The 13,916-nt window shown below is 40.7% G+C and overlaps 1 protein-coding gene across 3 annotated transcripts; it reads left to right on the top strand.

The window, feature by feature from the left end:
* The first annotated feature begins 2,949 nt into the window (after positions 1-2,949).
* On the top strand, positions 2,950-12,956 carry nkx2.2a (NK2 homeobox 2a). 3 transcript variants are annotated; one of them, XM_063500010.1, is made up of 4 exons: positions 3,102-3,661; positions 4,339-4,647; positions 12,573-12,616; positions 12,707-12,954. In XM_063500010.1, exons 1-4 carry the CDS (start codon positions 3,397-3,399, stop codon positions 12,761-12,763), a joined length of 675 nt encoding a protein of 224 aa, XP_063356080.1. In that variant the 5' UTR covers positions 3,102-3,396; the 3' UTR covers positions 12,764-12,954. The 3 variants fall into 3 exon arrangements, with proteins under 3 accessions (XP_063356078.1, XP_063356080.1, XP_063356079.1); XM_063500008.1 differs by lacking the exons at positions 12,573-12,616; positions 12,707-12,954 and adding an exon at positions 2,950-3,094 and having other exon boundaries at positions 3,339-3,661; positions 4,339-5,415; XM_063500009.1 differs by having other exon boundaries at positions 12,573-12,956.
* The last annotated feature ends 960 nt before the right edge of the window (positions 12,957-13,916 follow it).

Raw genomic sequence — 13,916 nt, 5'->3', positions numbered from 1 at the left:
AAGAACTGGCAAAACTGGTGATAGCATAATTACAGCATCGGTGATAACATAGAGAAAAAAGGTTAGTCTTGTGCACGCACTATACGCACAAAAGTCAAATGAACATCTCAGTCAGAATAGTGTATCGTTCGGGTGTCAGATCTAAAGATTTAATGTCAACCGGACTCAAATAAGCAGGTGATAGGAAGGAGCAGCACTGCGCCCTGCATTGTCCTTTAAATCCTGCTGCATCCACAGCTCAGAGGCCATTCTTTACAATATCTTCTGTGCGCATTAACACCTCCAGTACACACACGTTTCACACAGTCCTAACTGGGGATAGTGAAACAATGGTCTTTAAGTGGATTTAACATTTTTTGTTTCAACTTTTTGACTCTAAACAGAGGATTCTTATTTTTGCGAGTTAATATTTAAAGAAACACAAACCAAAAGCGTGAAAAAAAAATACAAAAAGCAAACACAACAACAGAAACTACAATAAATAGATCATGACTAGAAAAGAAAAGTCTAACTTGGACAAAATGCACGACGTATTTTTACACTTTGTTTTTTACAAATAATTTTACATAAATTTAGCCTGAATGCGTCCTGAGCTAATTTACTGGACTGTAAACATTTCCCGGTGTTGGTCCCGTTAACTCGTCCAGCTCTACAAAAACAGTCTGCATACTGGCCACTGTCAGAGTGAAAAGGCAAGCGGGCTGTTTGAACTACCTGTGAAAGTAAACAGGTAAACACAGAGCGATAGGCTCTCCAAGTGGAGTACGTCCACTTAGCCAGTGCACATTTACCTCTCCTTTTCCGAAACCCTCGGCTCAATTGATCAAATAGTATATCCCCAGCAACTGACCACATTCTGCAGACCAGTGCACACCCATGCACCGTCACCAGACCTACTGTGACTCCCCCTCCCCGTGTCAGTGTGCCACCCACGGCAGAACCAAAGCAGAATGACACGGATGGTAACCCTGCGTGTTCAAACATACCATAATTTGGCTCCATACACTTTTAAGCCACTGAATAAATCTCAACGAAATAATGTTGTTGCATGGGCCAAAGTCAGTTTCCTGATGAGGTGCGCATAAAGGCTGCAGCCTGGGTCATTCCTCCGTGGTGCGTAAAGCTTTCTGGGTGTCTCCTGTGGGCTGCTTGTCCCTTCACATGTCGGATTTAGCTGTGCAGCATTACTTGGTGGATCAGGTCAGTAACCTCTCTCTCCCTTATAGAGGCTCAGGCGCAGCTCCAGTTTGTCCATATAGCCAGCTCAGCTCAATGGAGCCTTTGTGGGACGCAGAGACTTGTGATTAATTCTGCCAGGCTAGTGAAATATTTACCTCAGGCCTGTGCACCAGGCGCGCTTTTATATGCACCCAAAATCTTAGAAAGGACGTTCCAAGAAAGAATGAGCGAATTAAATTTTTACCTAGACTGTATCTTATTTTAAAATAAAAAAAGTCTATAATATTACTGCTAATTGTCGCAAAAGAATAATAATTTGTCATACTAAATATAATAATAATAATAATAATAATAATAATAATTTCTTGGCTTGCTTCAATCAAGTCAGTTAAACTGCATTTTTCTACAGCAATCTATGGAACCAGCCTATAAGGAACTAAAAAGACACAATAGGTCCTGGCTTTCGAAAAGGAGACTACTGTGTGTGTGAGAGAGAGTGTGCGTGTGTGTGTGTGCTGAGATGAAGGACTTTCCTTAATATTGTGGAAGGATCCAGGAATTGAATGAAGAGATAGTCCATTGAAAGCAGTTGAATGCCATGACAACTAGGAACAACCTCAGATTTATTCCAAACAGTTAGAAAGCATTGTGCACGGGGCGTCAATCATCTATTATTTCGCCCCTGAAATAAATGCAAAAACTGCGACCGGACAAAAGCTTCCAACAGGAGCCGGACATTTGTCTACATTTCCCCCATTGTCTGCAGCTTAGCAATCGGTTTGTATTTGTGTTTGCCCGGGTCCGACCACCCAGGATGCGCAGAGGACTCGCTAAAAAACGTGAAACATTGTCACCCACATCACATACTGGATAGGAGGCAGAGGGAGGAGAGCGAAAGGGAAAGTCTTGAAGGGGAGGAAAATAAAGTAAGCAACAATGATACTCGGATTTCCCCAGGAAAAAAAAAGAAAAGAAGGCGAGATTGAGCACTTTGAAGGGGGCTCCACACAAGCAAAAAAACAAATATTAGGATGCGCTGCCATGATGGAGGCGGACAGATGTATTGTGGAAAAAAGCAAAAGATAAGAAAAATTTAAATGTTGGTAGTCACATTGCTTTGTAAACTGTGCAGAAATGTGTGGTTCAAATAGAACAAAAATTATTATTATTACTATTATAATTATTATTATTATTATCATTATTGTTTATTTTACAACCCTCGTCATCACTGTCACATTTGGATAGGCCTGCTGTCTTAAACGGTTGTTTAGCGTTTTCAGACAAACACAGTCCTGCTTCAGTTTCAACACAGCCTCTTGTCCTTAAGCTCTGGCAAAAATATTGACTCAAAAGGTTTACATAAATTATCCCCAAATATTTAAACAATAACCGTCTTTCTTGTGGCTTCCATCTCTCAACAAATAGAACAAGTTAACACATCAAACTCCAAATTGTTATATTTTTTATGAATGAATATATATATATATATATATATATATATATATATATATATATATATATATATATATATATATATATATATATTCATTATATATATATATATGAGGGAAGGAAAAGGAAAAAAGCTTCAGTGCGAGCAATTTGTTAAAACGGGCTTTTTAAGTATTGTGAGTATAAAGCTACTTGGAGGTTCTTTGTATGTAAATAGGGTGTAAAAAAGGCCCTCCCCGTCTTTGTAATTAATTGACACGTTATACCACTCATCATGCTCTGAAGCACCAATGGTAGAGGCTCGGATCTCCCCAAAACCCACAATTTCACATCTGCAAACACTGTCTTCATCCACTTGACTCCTAAGACCCGCCCACACGTGGCCAACCTTTCGCGTTTTTTAATGCTTTTTCACTGCAGGTTCATGTGTTGAGACCAACCTTATATGGACTGATCGGACAAGGTAATGGCTTATTTCCCTCTAGCACCCAGCAGTAGCACAATATCCATGAGCCACATATAGCACTTCAGCCACTTTGGCATCCTTCCTGGACTTAAAGAGACTGAATCCGCTGCTACTACTTGCTTAGGCAATGGTTATCCACAGTGGCTGCTTTGACTGTACTTCAGCGTAGAGCGACACTCACTCGTCCTGTTTTCCTGAAAAATCGTTTCTGCTTTTTGTTGTTTGTTTTCTTTCAAAACAGCGGATTGTCCGAAAAGCTGGTGCAGCAACTTTCCCTGCATATTCCCCCCCACCAGAATATGTCGTTGACCAACACAAAGACGGGCTTTTCTGTAAAGGACATTTTGGACCTTCCTGACACAAATGACGAAGAAGGATCTATCACCGGAGCGGAGGAAGACACGGAGGGATCGGAGACCACGTCCACGACAAAAACCACTGGAGTTTTGGTGCAAAGTCCTCTAGAAAACGTTCAAAATCTGCCTTTAAAGAACCCCTTTTATGACAGTAGTGACAATCCTTACACACGATGGCTTGCAACAACGGACAGTATTCAATATTCATGTAAGTAGAAGAATCCTTGCTGATCTAGATGATAACGACTTATTTTACAAGCTATGCGGTTACATTAAACCATAACTGATGACATGCAGCTTCCAGATCCAGCCCAGCGATGCCCTTGGGTGGCTTTCAGTGTTAATCTTTATGCACCGTGCACTGCTCGATTGTGGCGTTTGCAGCTCAACAAATGCGCTCAGTGTTTAGACTCCTGCACTTTGCATTGTAAGAATTCGATCGATTAAGCACCGTGGAAAAACAAGGGGGCTGTCAGTTACTCAGAGTATAACCATGGTGTGAAATATAAGCCTGCATTCTGTGGGGATTTACAAGCACACAATGCACCTTTTAATGCTTCACTGATTCGCCCTGCTCGTGTAGAACTGGGCTGAGGAATTGTTGTTTTCCAGTTTTCCACGCGTCCTAAATAGTTGAAATTAGCCACAGGTCTTGGGCTTGTATTCTTCAGTTAGGCTTCTGTATTAAAGATGTTGTAAGAGTCGTTAAATCCCGAGAAATTGAACATAATATGGCTTTAAAACGAGATTATTCGAATTACGCAGTAATGGTGGCGCATCCTAAACTTTCCATGGAGATTATATGCTGTGTGTGTTTGTGATAAATGTCTCTAAGAACTTTACAACATAACATTTTGACAGTGTTTCTCCCGTTTCTTGCCGCAGTGCACGGTCTATCCGCCAGCTCTCAGGACTCCGCCAAGTCCCCGGAGCCTTCAGCGGACGACGAATCGCCGGACAACGACAAGGAAACTTCCAGCAGCGGCGGGAGCGACTCTGGCAAGAAGCGGAAAAGGAGGGTGTTGTTTTCCAAGGCACAGACCTATGAGCTGGAGCGCCGCTTCAGACAGCAGAGGTACCTGTCCGCCCCGGAGAGGGAGCACCTGGCCAGCTTGATCCGCCTCACCCCGACCCAAGTGAAGATCTGGTTCCAGAACCACCGGTATAAGATGAAGAGAGCCCGGGCCGAGAAAGGTATGGAAGTGACCCATCTCCCTTCTCCCAGGCGGGTGGCCGTGCCCGTCTTAGTCAGGGATGGAAAGCCTTGTCACACTCTTAAAGCTCAGGACTTGGCGGCCACTTTTCAGGCCGGGATCCCCTTTTCGGCATATAGTGCCCAGTCACTCCAACACATGCAGTATAACGCGCAGTACAGCGCCGCGGCCACGCCACAATTCCCCACAGCACATCACTTGGTGCAAACGCAACAGTGGACTTGGTGAGAGAAATTATAGAGACTTGGCTTGGAGGCGCGGTAGGGAGTTTCACCACAAAGCAAAGAAAAAATAAAACACACAAACAAAAGACTTTTCATTTTTGCAGCTTGACTCATATATATACTACCATTTTTATTCGGGGCTCATGTGTGCGCCGTGTTTACATGTTTTCGTTAAGAGAACTGGGTCCAAACCTCTCCCATATAGATTTTATTAAGAATGTCAATGCTCTTCTTGTGATTTTTTTTTTTTTTTGTAAGTATGTTGTGTGTTGGTTGTAGAGATGTTTCCTCTTTTTTTTCTTTGTCCCTTCGTGTTATTATCAGCACGTACGAACCACTTTATAATTATAGAAATTTTAATTTCTTGCTTCTTTTATGGACCGAAAAAAATATTTATGGCCATGAATAAACACTGGCAAGTTTTCAGCTTTTTCCCTTTGGTTTTTATTTCTTGTAAATAATTTTGTGGCAGGTGTTTGCAACGCAGAGCAGTTGCGGGAGTGTGGCGATGAAGAGGGTTGTGTAGCCTACATTTCTGAATCTTTTAATTAAAAAAAATAAAATAAGGGGACTGCTGTATAAATAAAAACTGTAGCCTCGCGGCGACGGTTAAATAACCGATTTTTTTTTTTTTTTTAAATAAAAAAAACACATAATTTAAATAAAATGCGTTGTTTCTGACACCAGGGTTTGGTTTATAGCCGCCACTGTGAAATTTCTATTTTATTTTAAAAGACACCGGTAAACGTGATGATAAAAGGCGATGATGAAAACACTTTATTGTGGCACAGAATGGAAGTGAGCACGGGAACGAAAAAAAAAATCTCCAGCGCACTTCAGTTCTTTCTCTTTCAGGCAAATTTAATCCCGAAAATATTTTTTCTCAATCCGAACACCTCGCTAATAAAGAGCCGAAAGTCACTTGTGAAATGGGACTAAAATCCACTCACTTACTATAAGTGGGCTTCTCAACATAAGAAGCTTTTGAGTGAAAAGCTCTCCTTTTTGTCAGCATCCCCAACCACCCCCGGCCTTGGTTGTAAAGTGGTAGACTGCGGAGGAAAAACATCGTTTAATGCAATAAATGTTTTGTTATCTTGTTAAGCGCTAAACTGCAAACAGAGCAGGACGGATCAATGACTCACCAGCCTTCTTTGTTTAATCACGGCAGCGTTCAGCTAAAATTCACGTGGCTTACAGAGGCTTGAAGGGACTGATAAAGACATTTTTTACACGACCATATAACATGTTGGCAATCATAGCCCGCATTACAATATACTTTACGCTATTAGGCACGGCGTCCTTTACCGTGGGACCAAAACGAGCACAAATGGCTCCCCAGTGATCCGCAGAGCGCATTGCGGATTATCAGACTCCAGTCAATATCTTGAGTAAATATGATAACCTAGTTGAAAAAAATCTATGCATGTTGTTTGTCCCGGGCCAAAAAATCTCACAGCAGATGTTAGAGTCGCCCCTATCATCACCGAACAAACAGCTAAATTGGGCAGATTTGCTAATTATTTACAGAATTGAGTCTCAGGGGGCTACTGCTTTTGTGGATGACACAGACTCAATTTGTCGCTGACAGAAAGGTTTTGTGTTTCGAGCTTCCAGGTCAAATAAATCAAACTTTATTTTTTTTTATTTCTTTGTCTTAAAACACCCAGAAACGTGTGTGTGCGTGTGTTAAATAAGCAGCCGCGCTAATAATCGCAGTTATTATAGAAACCCGCCACATGCGAAGAGAAAAATGACGTGAGTACCAGTGCGTGTTATGAGAATTATAAAGAGAACCGATAAGAGTCGATGATAAATGATTGCCTGTCTGTGATTGGATTTTAGTGAACTCTGACTGGTTTCTTTCAAATCAAACTGAAACTGAACAAGTCCCGGAACAATAACGCAATTTAAAAGCTCATAAGTGAAAGAATGACGCTGACATTTGTGTCAGTTTTTGTCCAACAGAGAAGGCAGCTCTGCGACTCTATCACTGCGCAACGCAAGTGCACAAGGCAATAAAAAAAAAAAACAACCCAAAACCCCAGGCCTGATTTCTGTGGATGTTAGAGGCGTGCATGCTAACGAGCAGCAGGAGTGGAGATGCAGACAGTGCAGATAGACAGAGTTTCTCGGTGCTGTTCAGAGTCAGGGAGATGTATCCTTGGGCTTTTTGTCCTGCCTGTCACTTGGTGCCATTGTGATCCTTGCTGCACACGTTGTGTCCCATATGGGCAGCTGGGCTCGGAAAAGGAGAAAAGGATCTCTTACAAGCCCCAAATTGTATCAAGCTTTCAAATAAAGCATTGTTGTCTCTCAAAGAAAAACGAATTAAAAATTCGTGCTATATCTATTCTGGTCAAAAAAGAAGCCCCATTCACACATAACAGGGAGTCCTTCTTCCTTGATAGAGCTATGCCAACAACAGCCTTCTCATTTCTCTTTTCCCTCTATCCTCCCATTCTCCAACGTGAAAGGCCGATTATTGTCTGTCCAAAAAAGTGGCTCGTCAAGGCGCAAAAACTATTTTTAATTCTAGACAGTGTTCTTCCTTGTTTGCTGTGCGTGGGCCTGTTTCTAAAATGAACACATGGAAAAATATTTGACACTGTTTGGCCCCCGTCCTTTTTTAAGGACTTCCGTATCGAGCGTAAACTTGAGCTACTATTAATTAACAATTTACGGTTAGATTTCACAGCAGCTCTCCTGACTTTAAAGCCAGTGCCGTGCTGCTGTGCAATATACGGATGCAGAATAAATAATACACCTGACTAATAAGTAAATGCTGAAGCTGCCGTTTGCACTTTTATTTTGCTGTGAACTCTGGAAAATGCAGATGTTTTTCCGTGAGGACAAAAACTGGGTTTGTTGGCAGGTGTGTTGTGGACTTTTGCGCATGAAAGACCGGAACTGATCCCATTCAAGTGGTTTCTTTATTCATAAATTGCCTTTACATTTTCATATTTAACAATATGATATTTTACACTTTTTTCGGAACCATACAAATCTGCTTTCAGAAATTATGCTCACTTGCAAATATAAAGTGATTTATACCAGCTGGAAACTCCCTGCGCGTTCAGTCAGGCTCTGTCGTGTTTTCCACAAAACTGAAGTAAAACCTCAATAGTGTCTTCGTGGAAGCCTTTACGATAAACTTTTATGACGAACAGCATTCGCTTTGCACCCCCGTATTGCCATTAACGCACCAGAAAATTACACTACACCTCTATCCGCTCAGCAACAGGGTCAGATTTATCGGAAATTGCTTTTGGCTGCTTGAAGGGATAAAGCAGTACGATATTAAAACAAGCATCTTGGCGTGCAGCATAGTTCAACCTGCGTGGATAACTCTATTATATACCTTGGAATACAATACTTGAGGAAATATGCACTTGGGACACCGTGAATCTTCGTCATCCTGCCCATTTGAACCTCGACATGAATCATTTTTCTATCACGCACATCGCCAAATAAACGAGGATTTCAAAGCTATAATAAGCGGTGCTTTTCATTTAAAGGAAGCGATCTGGGTTTTATTGCCTTAAAGGAGATCCAGATTAGATTCGCCACAGTGCCGATATTAAAGAGAGAGGGGAGTGATGGAGGGAGGGGGGGGGGGAGGCGGAGGAGAAAAATCGTTGCGCCAGGTTGCCACAAGATGGAAGCAGAGGTCTTCAGTTGGCGCCATGCAGCTCTTACCTGCAAATGTCGCCTTACTGCATCTAATTCCATCACTACAAATTACTGCAGCTAAATCATATTCCAACTGCTGAAATAATGCGCCTTTTTTCTCTTTAATGAACCAGCAAACTTGACTGTCTTTTAAGTGCATGATTGCGGTTTATGACATTGTTATGGATCTTGAGAGCATAATCATATCGCTCTTCAAAACAAACTAGGCTCGACGTAAACAGTCCACGGGCAATTAGCACAGATTCCATTTCACAGTCAGAGAGAGGGAGCTGGCGGAGAAATAGTCTGCGTGTCTCCACGGTGTGGCGCAATTGGATAGGGGGACAAACAGGGTGCAGCAGCTCGCAGATTAATTCACTCCAGTGAAAGTGAACAATGGGGGTGAAGTAAGGTTTACCAAAGAAAGTCTGAATCAATCATCGCCTTTTACAACAAAGAAGGCTGTGAGTCATAGCTGGTCACGCGTGTGAAAATCTAAATCCACACCGCTGTTACGTTTTGTGCCAGAAACGCAAAGGAGAGGTGTGTGTTTTTGTTTTTTAAATCTCCTAAAAAATACAAATAAAATAAAAATCAAACAAAATAATAACTATCTACTTGGAGCATCAAATAAACTCAGAGAGAGCTGGATCTGTTTCCTTACAATCAAAGGAAAATAATGAAAATTGATCATCATATTTGGTATCAAGAATCAAATCGTTAGCATTTGGGTTTTTTAAATGTGCATCACGTCCTGCAGTCACATAGACTTACTTTCCAAGCTGCAAAATGCCTGAACACATCCCTCCATGCAGAGAACTATGCAAAGCACTGCAAAATGGGTCAAATGACGTCAAAGTAAAAGCCACCATCTTTATGCACCTGCTCAGTTCAGCGTCAGTGAGCTTGCAACTGTAGGGGGCCTCCTTGGGTTAGAAACGTTTCGCAGCAGGGGGTGCGGAGATGCTGAACACGGTGAAGGAGGGTTGAGGGGAGAGGAGATAAATTCCTAATCTGCTTGCATTGTGACCAGTTTTGACTTTGGAATAAAAACAGCGGTTTGAAACAAACACACACAGCGCTAAGAGCAGAAACATATCAAGACATCAACACCAGGGCTTCTTCTGTTTGCCGTTTTGGTTTCAGCCGGTGGGCATGTGAAAGTAACACGGTCATATTCGAATCCACGAGCTGCATTCAAATTGGTGCTGTGTGTATTAGTGTAGGCGGCAGGCTGCTGTGTGAAGCAGACAAAGCCCACATGACACATATACAAGTTGACTCAGCGAGCGTCTGCAGAGTACTGTTCACATCAGCAGCCCATCTGCGTGAGAAGAGCCTGGAGAGGTGCGAGCTGCCTAACACAAACACCAGCATCTATGACTCACACAAGGAAGAAACCGGAGAGCTGAAGTTTACTGTGGAGCTCAAAGGGGAATCCTTCCATCGTCTCCGAGCAGCTCCAGCTTCTGTCACACTGTGTTTATCTATAAGATTAAATAAAACAGGATTGTCTTTGTCCACTTTAATTTGAACTGTATCCATTTAACAGTCAAGAGTAGTGCTTTTCTATGATACACTAAAAGCAAGTATACGCCTGCAGCGCTCTGTAACAAATCTATTTGATTCACAGCCGATGATAAGCTAAATTCATAAAAGGCTTGTCATTGTTCTCACTGAATGAAGTCACTATTTGTAGATGACTTATCTAATGTGTCTAATTAAAGGAATAATTGTGAAAAAACATTTTAAGTTGCGCACAGTTTATTTTCTGGTATGAAAGATTTCTTGATGTTAAATTGGCACTCGTGTTTGAACTCCATTATTGGGGGAATATATGCTAAATATGAACACAGCTTGTGTTATTGCAATGACAAACTATATGCTTCTACCGTGAGCACATTAGGAGGGGATACATTTTAACATATGCTTACCATTACTTGTTTAGCTCATTATCATGTACACGTAAACATCATGGCATCCATTGGTTTAACAAGTGGATACCAGCTCTCCATGCAGCTTCTTACTCTGCAGCGCTTTGACTTGTTATTGCTTCTCCTTTCTTCTCCCCTGACTGCAGTTCTGTTGCACTTTAAAATCTATTCGCTTGAGTTTTGTCATCCATGTAAGCCCACGGTCACAACCTTCACTTTACTTCTATAAGAGATTTTTTTGTGTGCTTTTTTCTTTCATATTTGTCTGCATTAGAGGTATGAAATGCCAAGACAGGAAATGTAAACACAGTGACGTTTTTCGGAAATTTAATGATTTTAAGGAAAATTCAGTCATTGGATACGATCTCTAAGTAAACACTGGAAGACATCCGCATGTATTCAGTTTTCATTCATGCCTCCACACGCAAGAGAAAACACGCCACGGTGTTTTGCCGTGGGAGACGCTGATCGTGCAGTTCTTTAAAAGTGGCAGGTCTGAGTTTAAAGTGCTGCAGATGACCAGCAGCCAGCTCAGAGTCATCTCACGGAAAAGGGGCGAGCGTCAAGGTTCTTGACTTTGCTGAATGTTGAGATTAAGAAAACAGCAAAGAGATGAGGAGAGTGACAGGGTGAGTAGAGTGCTCAGAGACTAAAGTTTGTTTTTTTCTTCTCAAATAATTTACTCAATCTAATCTACTCCACGAACCCATGTAAAATCCTATAATGTGTATGATGAATTAAATAAAGGACTGCAAAAAAATCACGTTGTTTTTTTTAATTTTTGGTATTTTCTGACGAGTGTGCTTAGGATCATAATGAAATGATGATAAGTGGGATACAAATTTAATTTACCTACCACGACATGGGTAGGAAACGCAGATAGTGTATGTCATAATTTTTCTTAAAATGTTCCAAAGTATGGATCATTAAGTCATACTGTAACAGCCAATGCCTCTGCTTCTCTGAGAGACAATTACAAAAAAAAGGTTGTTGAGTGCCATTAACAACTAAATGTGTCTCAAGCAGCAATGTTTAATTCAGCCTTCTCCAGCCCTCACTGATGGGCAAGCTCTGATACATTACTGAAAAAATAGATATAAAATCATTCATCCATCACTTTTAGCTGGTTTAAAGTGTAAGGGCAAAGGTCAGGGAATACGGTGATTATTAATTCGTTTTATACAATGACCTGCGAGATCAACTGAGATTCTTGAGCCTGCCATTTTAAATATGTAATCACACCACCTTATTCTAATGGAAAAGATGTTTAACAGTCAAGCGCTGGAGCAAATATTTCTTCATCTTTTATCAACTTAACTTTTTAAATCGACCTAGTAGCTCTGATGCTGTGGTATTAATGCACTGTACAAGTGAGCGGGCGTTAAGCCCTTTGCAGAAGAAGCAGGAAAAGTAGATGATTCAAGTTTCAGTGTCTATAGTATGACTGGACTGTTCATGCACCCCTTTGGTTTGCCAACAGTGTCTTTTTTTTTCTTTTCTTTTCTTTTCTTTAAGAAAAAACAACAACAAAAAAAACAAGACTTAATTTCACACCAGGTGACTTTTTCTACACATTATATCCAAATGACCAGAGGTGGTCTGGACTCCAGAATCCTCAAAATGTAAACTGAGGCAACATCATTCAAAGTCTGTGTACCTGTGCAGTGCCTGTGGGACAATGCAAATATGACACTTTACCTTTTCCTGCTAAACTGAAATGCAGCAGACTGGAAGCTCTGAGCCTGTCCTTCTATTGCACTGGGTGTCAGTGCTCACAGATATGCTGTAATTAATGATTAATTAGATAAGCTGATCTACATGTCCATAGCAAATAAATATGCAATAAAAATACGATAAAGATAGGTGCTCTTATTTGGACTTGAAACCATTTCATAGCACCTGCAGGTAAATTTCAACCCACGGTGAATGATAATGTTCAGAGCCGACTAAGCTCAAAGTCGACTCTCTCTTGCATCTCTGAGTTCTATTAAAAGTTGTGCTGCTGTGTTATGATATGCAAATCACCATATGGTCTTATTTCCCTTTGTCTTCTCTTTCTCAATGTTCCACCTCAGGACTTGAATTGTCTTGTATAAAACCCACAGTCCGCTGCAGTCAGGTGGGCTGGATGGGGGACAGCGCCAACAATCAGGTTCCCAGAGTTGAGTGTTTATGCCTTTCACTTAATGGATTGTCTCACCTTCTTCAGAGGATGAACATGAGGTGCTTGAGATGCCAGCACTGCAAATGGATCCTAGGCCTTTGAGGCTGATAACGACCGGCCGTCATCTGTTTCAGACATGCTTCAATCAGCAGGCGTGATGATCAAAGAGCAGCAATGTAGCAGCAGTGTGTTTTACCAATTCAAATCGTCTAATTAACTTCCTGTTTAAAGAGGATGTAAAATATGTGTAGCAGGATGTGCCTATCATGTGTTTGTGCACTTGTGCTCTGTGGTGAATTTTTAATGTGTTTCATGGCTCTCTGCAATAGATGGAAAATAAAAGTTTCTCTATGATATTTCCTTTTGCACTGCCTGACTTCATTATACAACGTATCACGTCGTGTGCTCTTTGAAATGTATGAGACTGAAGCAATAACCTTCAACGTATTCATCTGTTGTAGTCATTAATGCATAGATCCTCCTGCCAAACAGCATGGGTGCCACAAACGTCACAAGCATGGCCACAAACTGCTGAAGAACTCTAACACTAGCATGGTGATGCAGAAAAATCCCTCTATACAAGCTCGTCAAATATGTAATTATTTACATCTCGGGGGACAAATTCATTATTATGAATTTGCATTTTTTTTATTTATGCATAAAACTCTTTTTTTAACTCGTAATGTGGTCCAAATCCAACTGCAAAAGTTTAATTTGTTTGATTTTTTTGTTTTGTTTTCGGCTCCATTCATGCTCCACGTTTCTAAACTACATCAGCGCCCTCAACCCTGCAGGTTCCTCAGATCCTCTGCAGTCCATTGTCCTTTTTCCTTTACTCAGAGGAAAAGAAAAGAGGCAGCTACATTTAACTTTCAGGTCGTCAAGTTTTACATTTCTTTTTGAAACCAACACTGTACATATGAAATGTTATTTATGTATTTGTTGTTGTTTTATTTTACATATCTGTTCTTCCCACCAAAGTTTGCTTTAAATGTGACCTGTACATACAATTACCCAAACTTCTTTATTTAAATAAATGTTATTATTGCATTTGCTTTGATATTTGAATTTTATTGGTTTTACTAAATGACAAACTTGTACCTCATTTGTACATCATTCATATTCATTCAGAAGAAAAAAATTACCAAATACCTGATATCATGCAGCACAACAGTAAATCACATACTGCATATCTGTAAACAATATATTTATATATCTATATAATTTACTAATTTTATGTTTGTATATGTTGTTT

Source organism: Pelmatolapia mariae, linkage group LG16_19 (assembly GCF_036321145.2).
Source record: "Pelmatolapia mariae isolate MD_Pm_ZW linkage group LG16_19, Pm_UMD_F_2, whole genome shotgun sequence".
Classification (NCBI taxonomy): Eukaryota; Metazoa; Chordata; class Actinopteri; order Cichliformes; family Cichlidae; genus Pelmatolapia; species Pelmatolapia mariae.
This window is presented reverse-complemented; position numbering and strand designations above follow the sequence as displayed.

Coding starts and splice junctions, on each gene's coding strand:
- nkx2.2a (XM_063500008.1), top strand. CDS start 3,397: ATGTCGTTGACCAACACAAAGACGGGCTTTTCTGTAAAGGACATTTTG. Junction 3,662..4,338: donor GGACAGTATTCAATATTCAT/GTAAGTAGAAGA, acceptor TTCTTGCCGCAG/TGCACGGTCTATCCGCCAGC.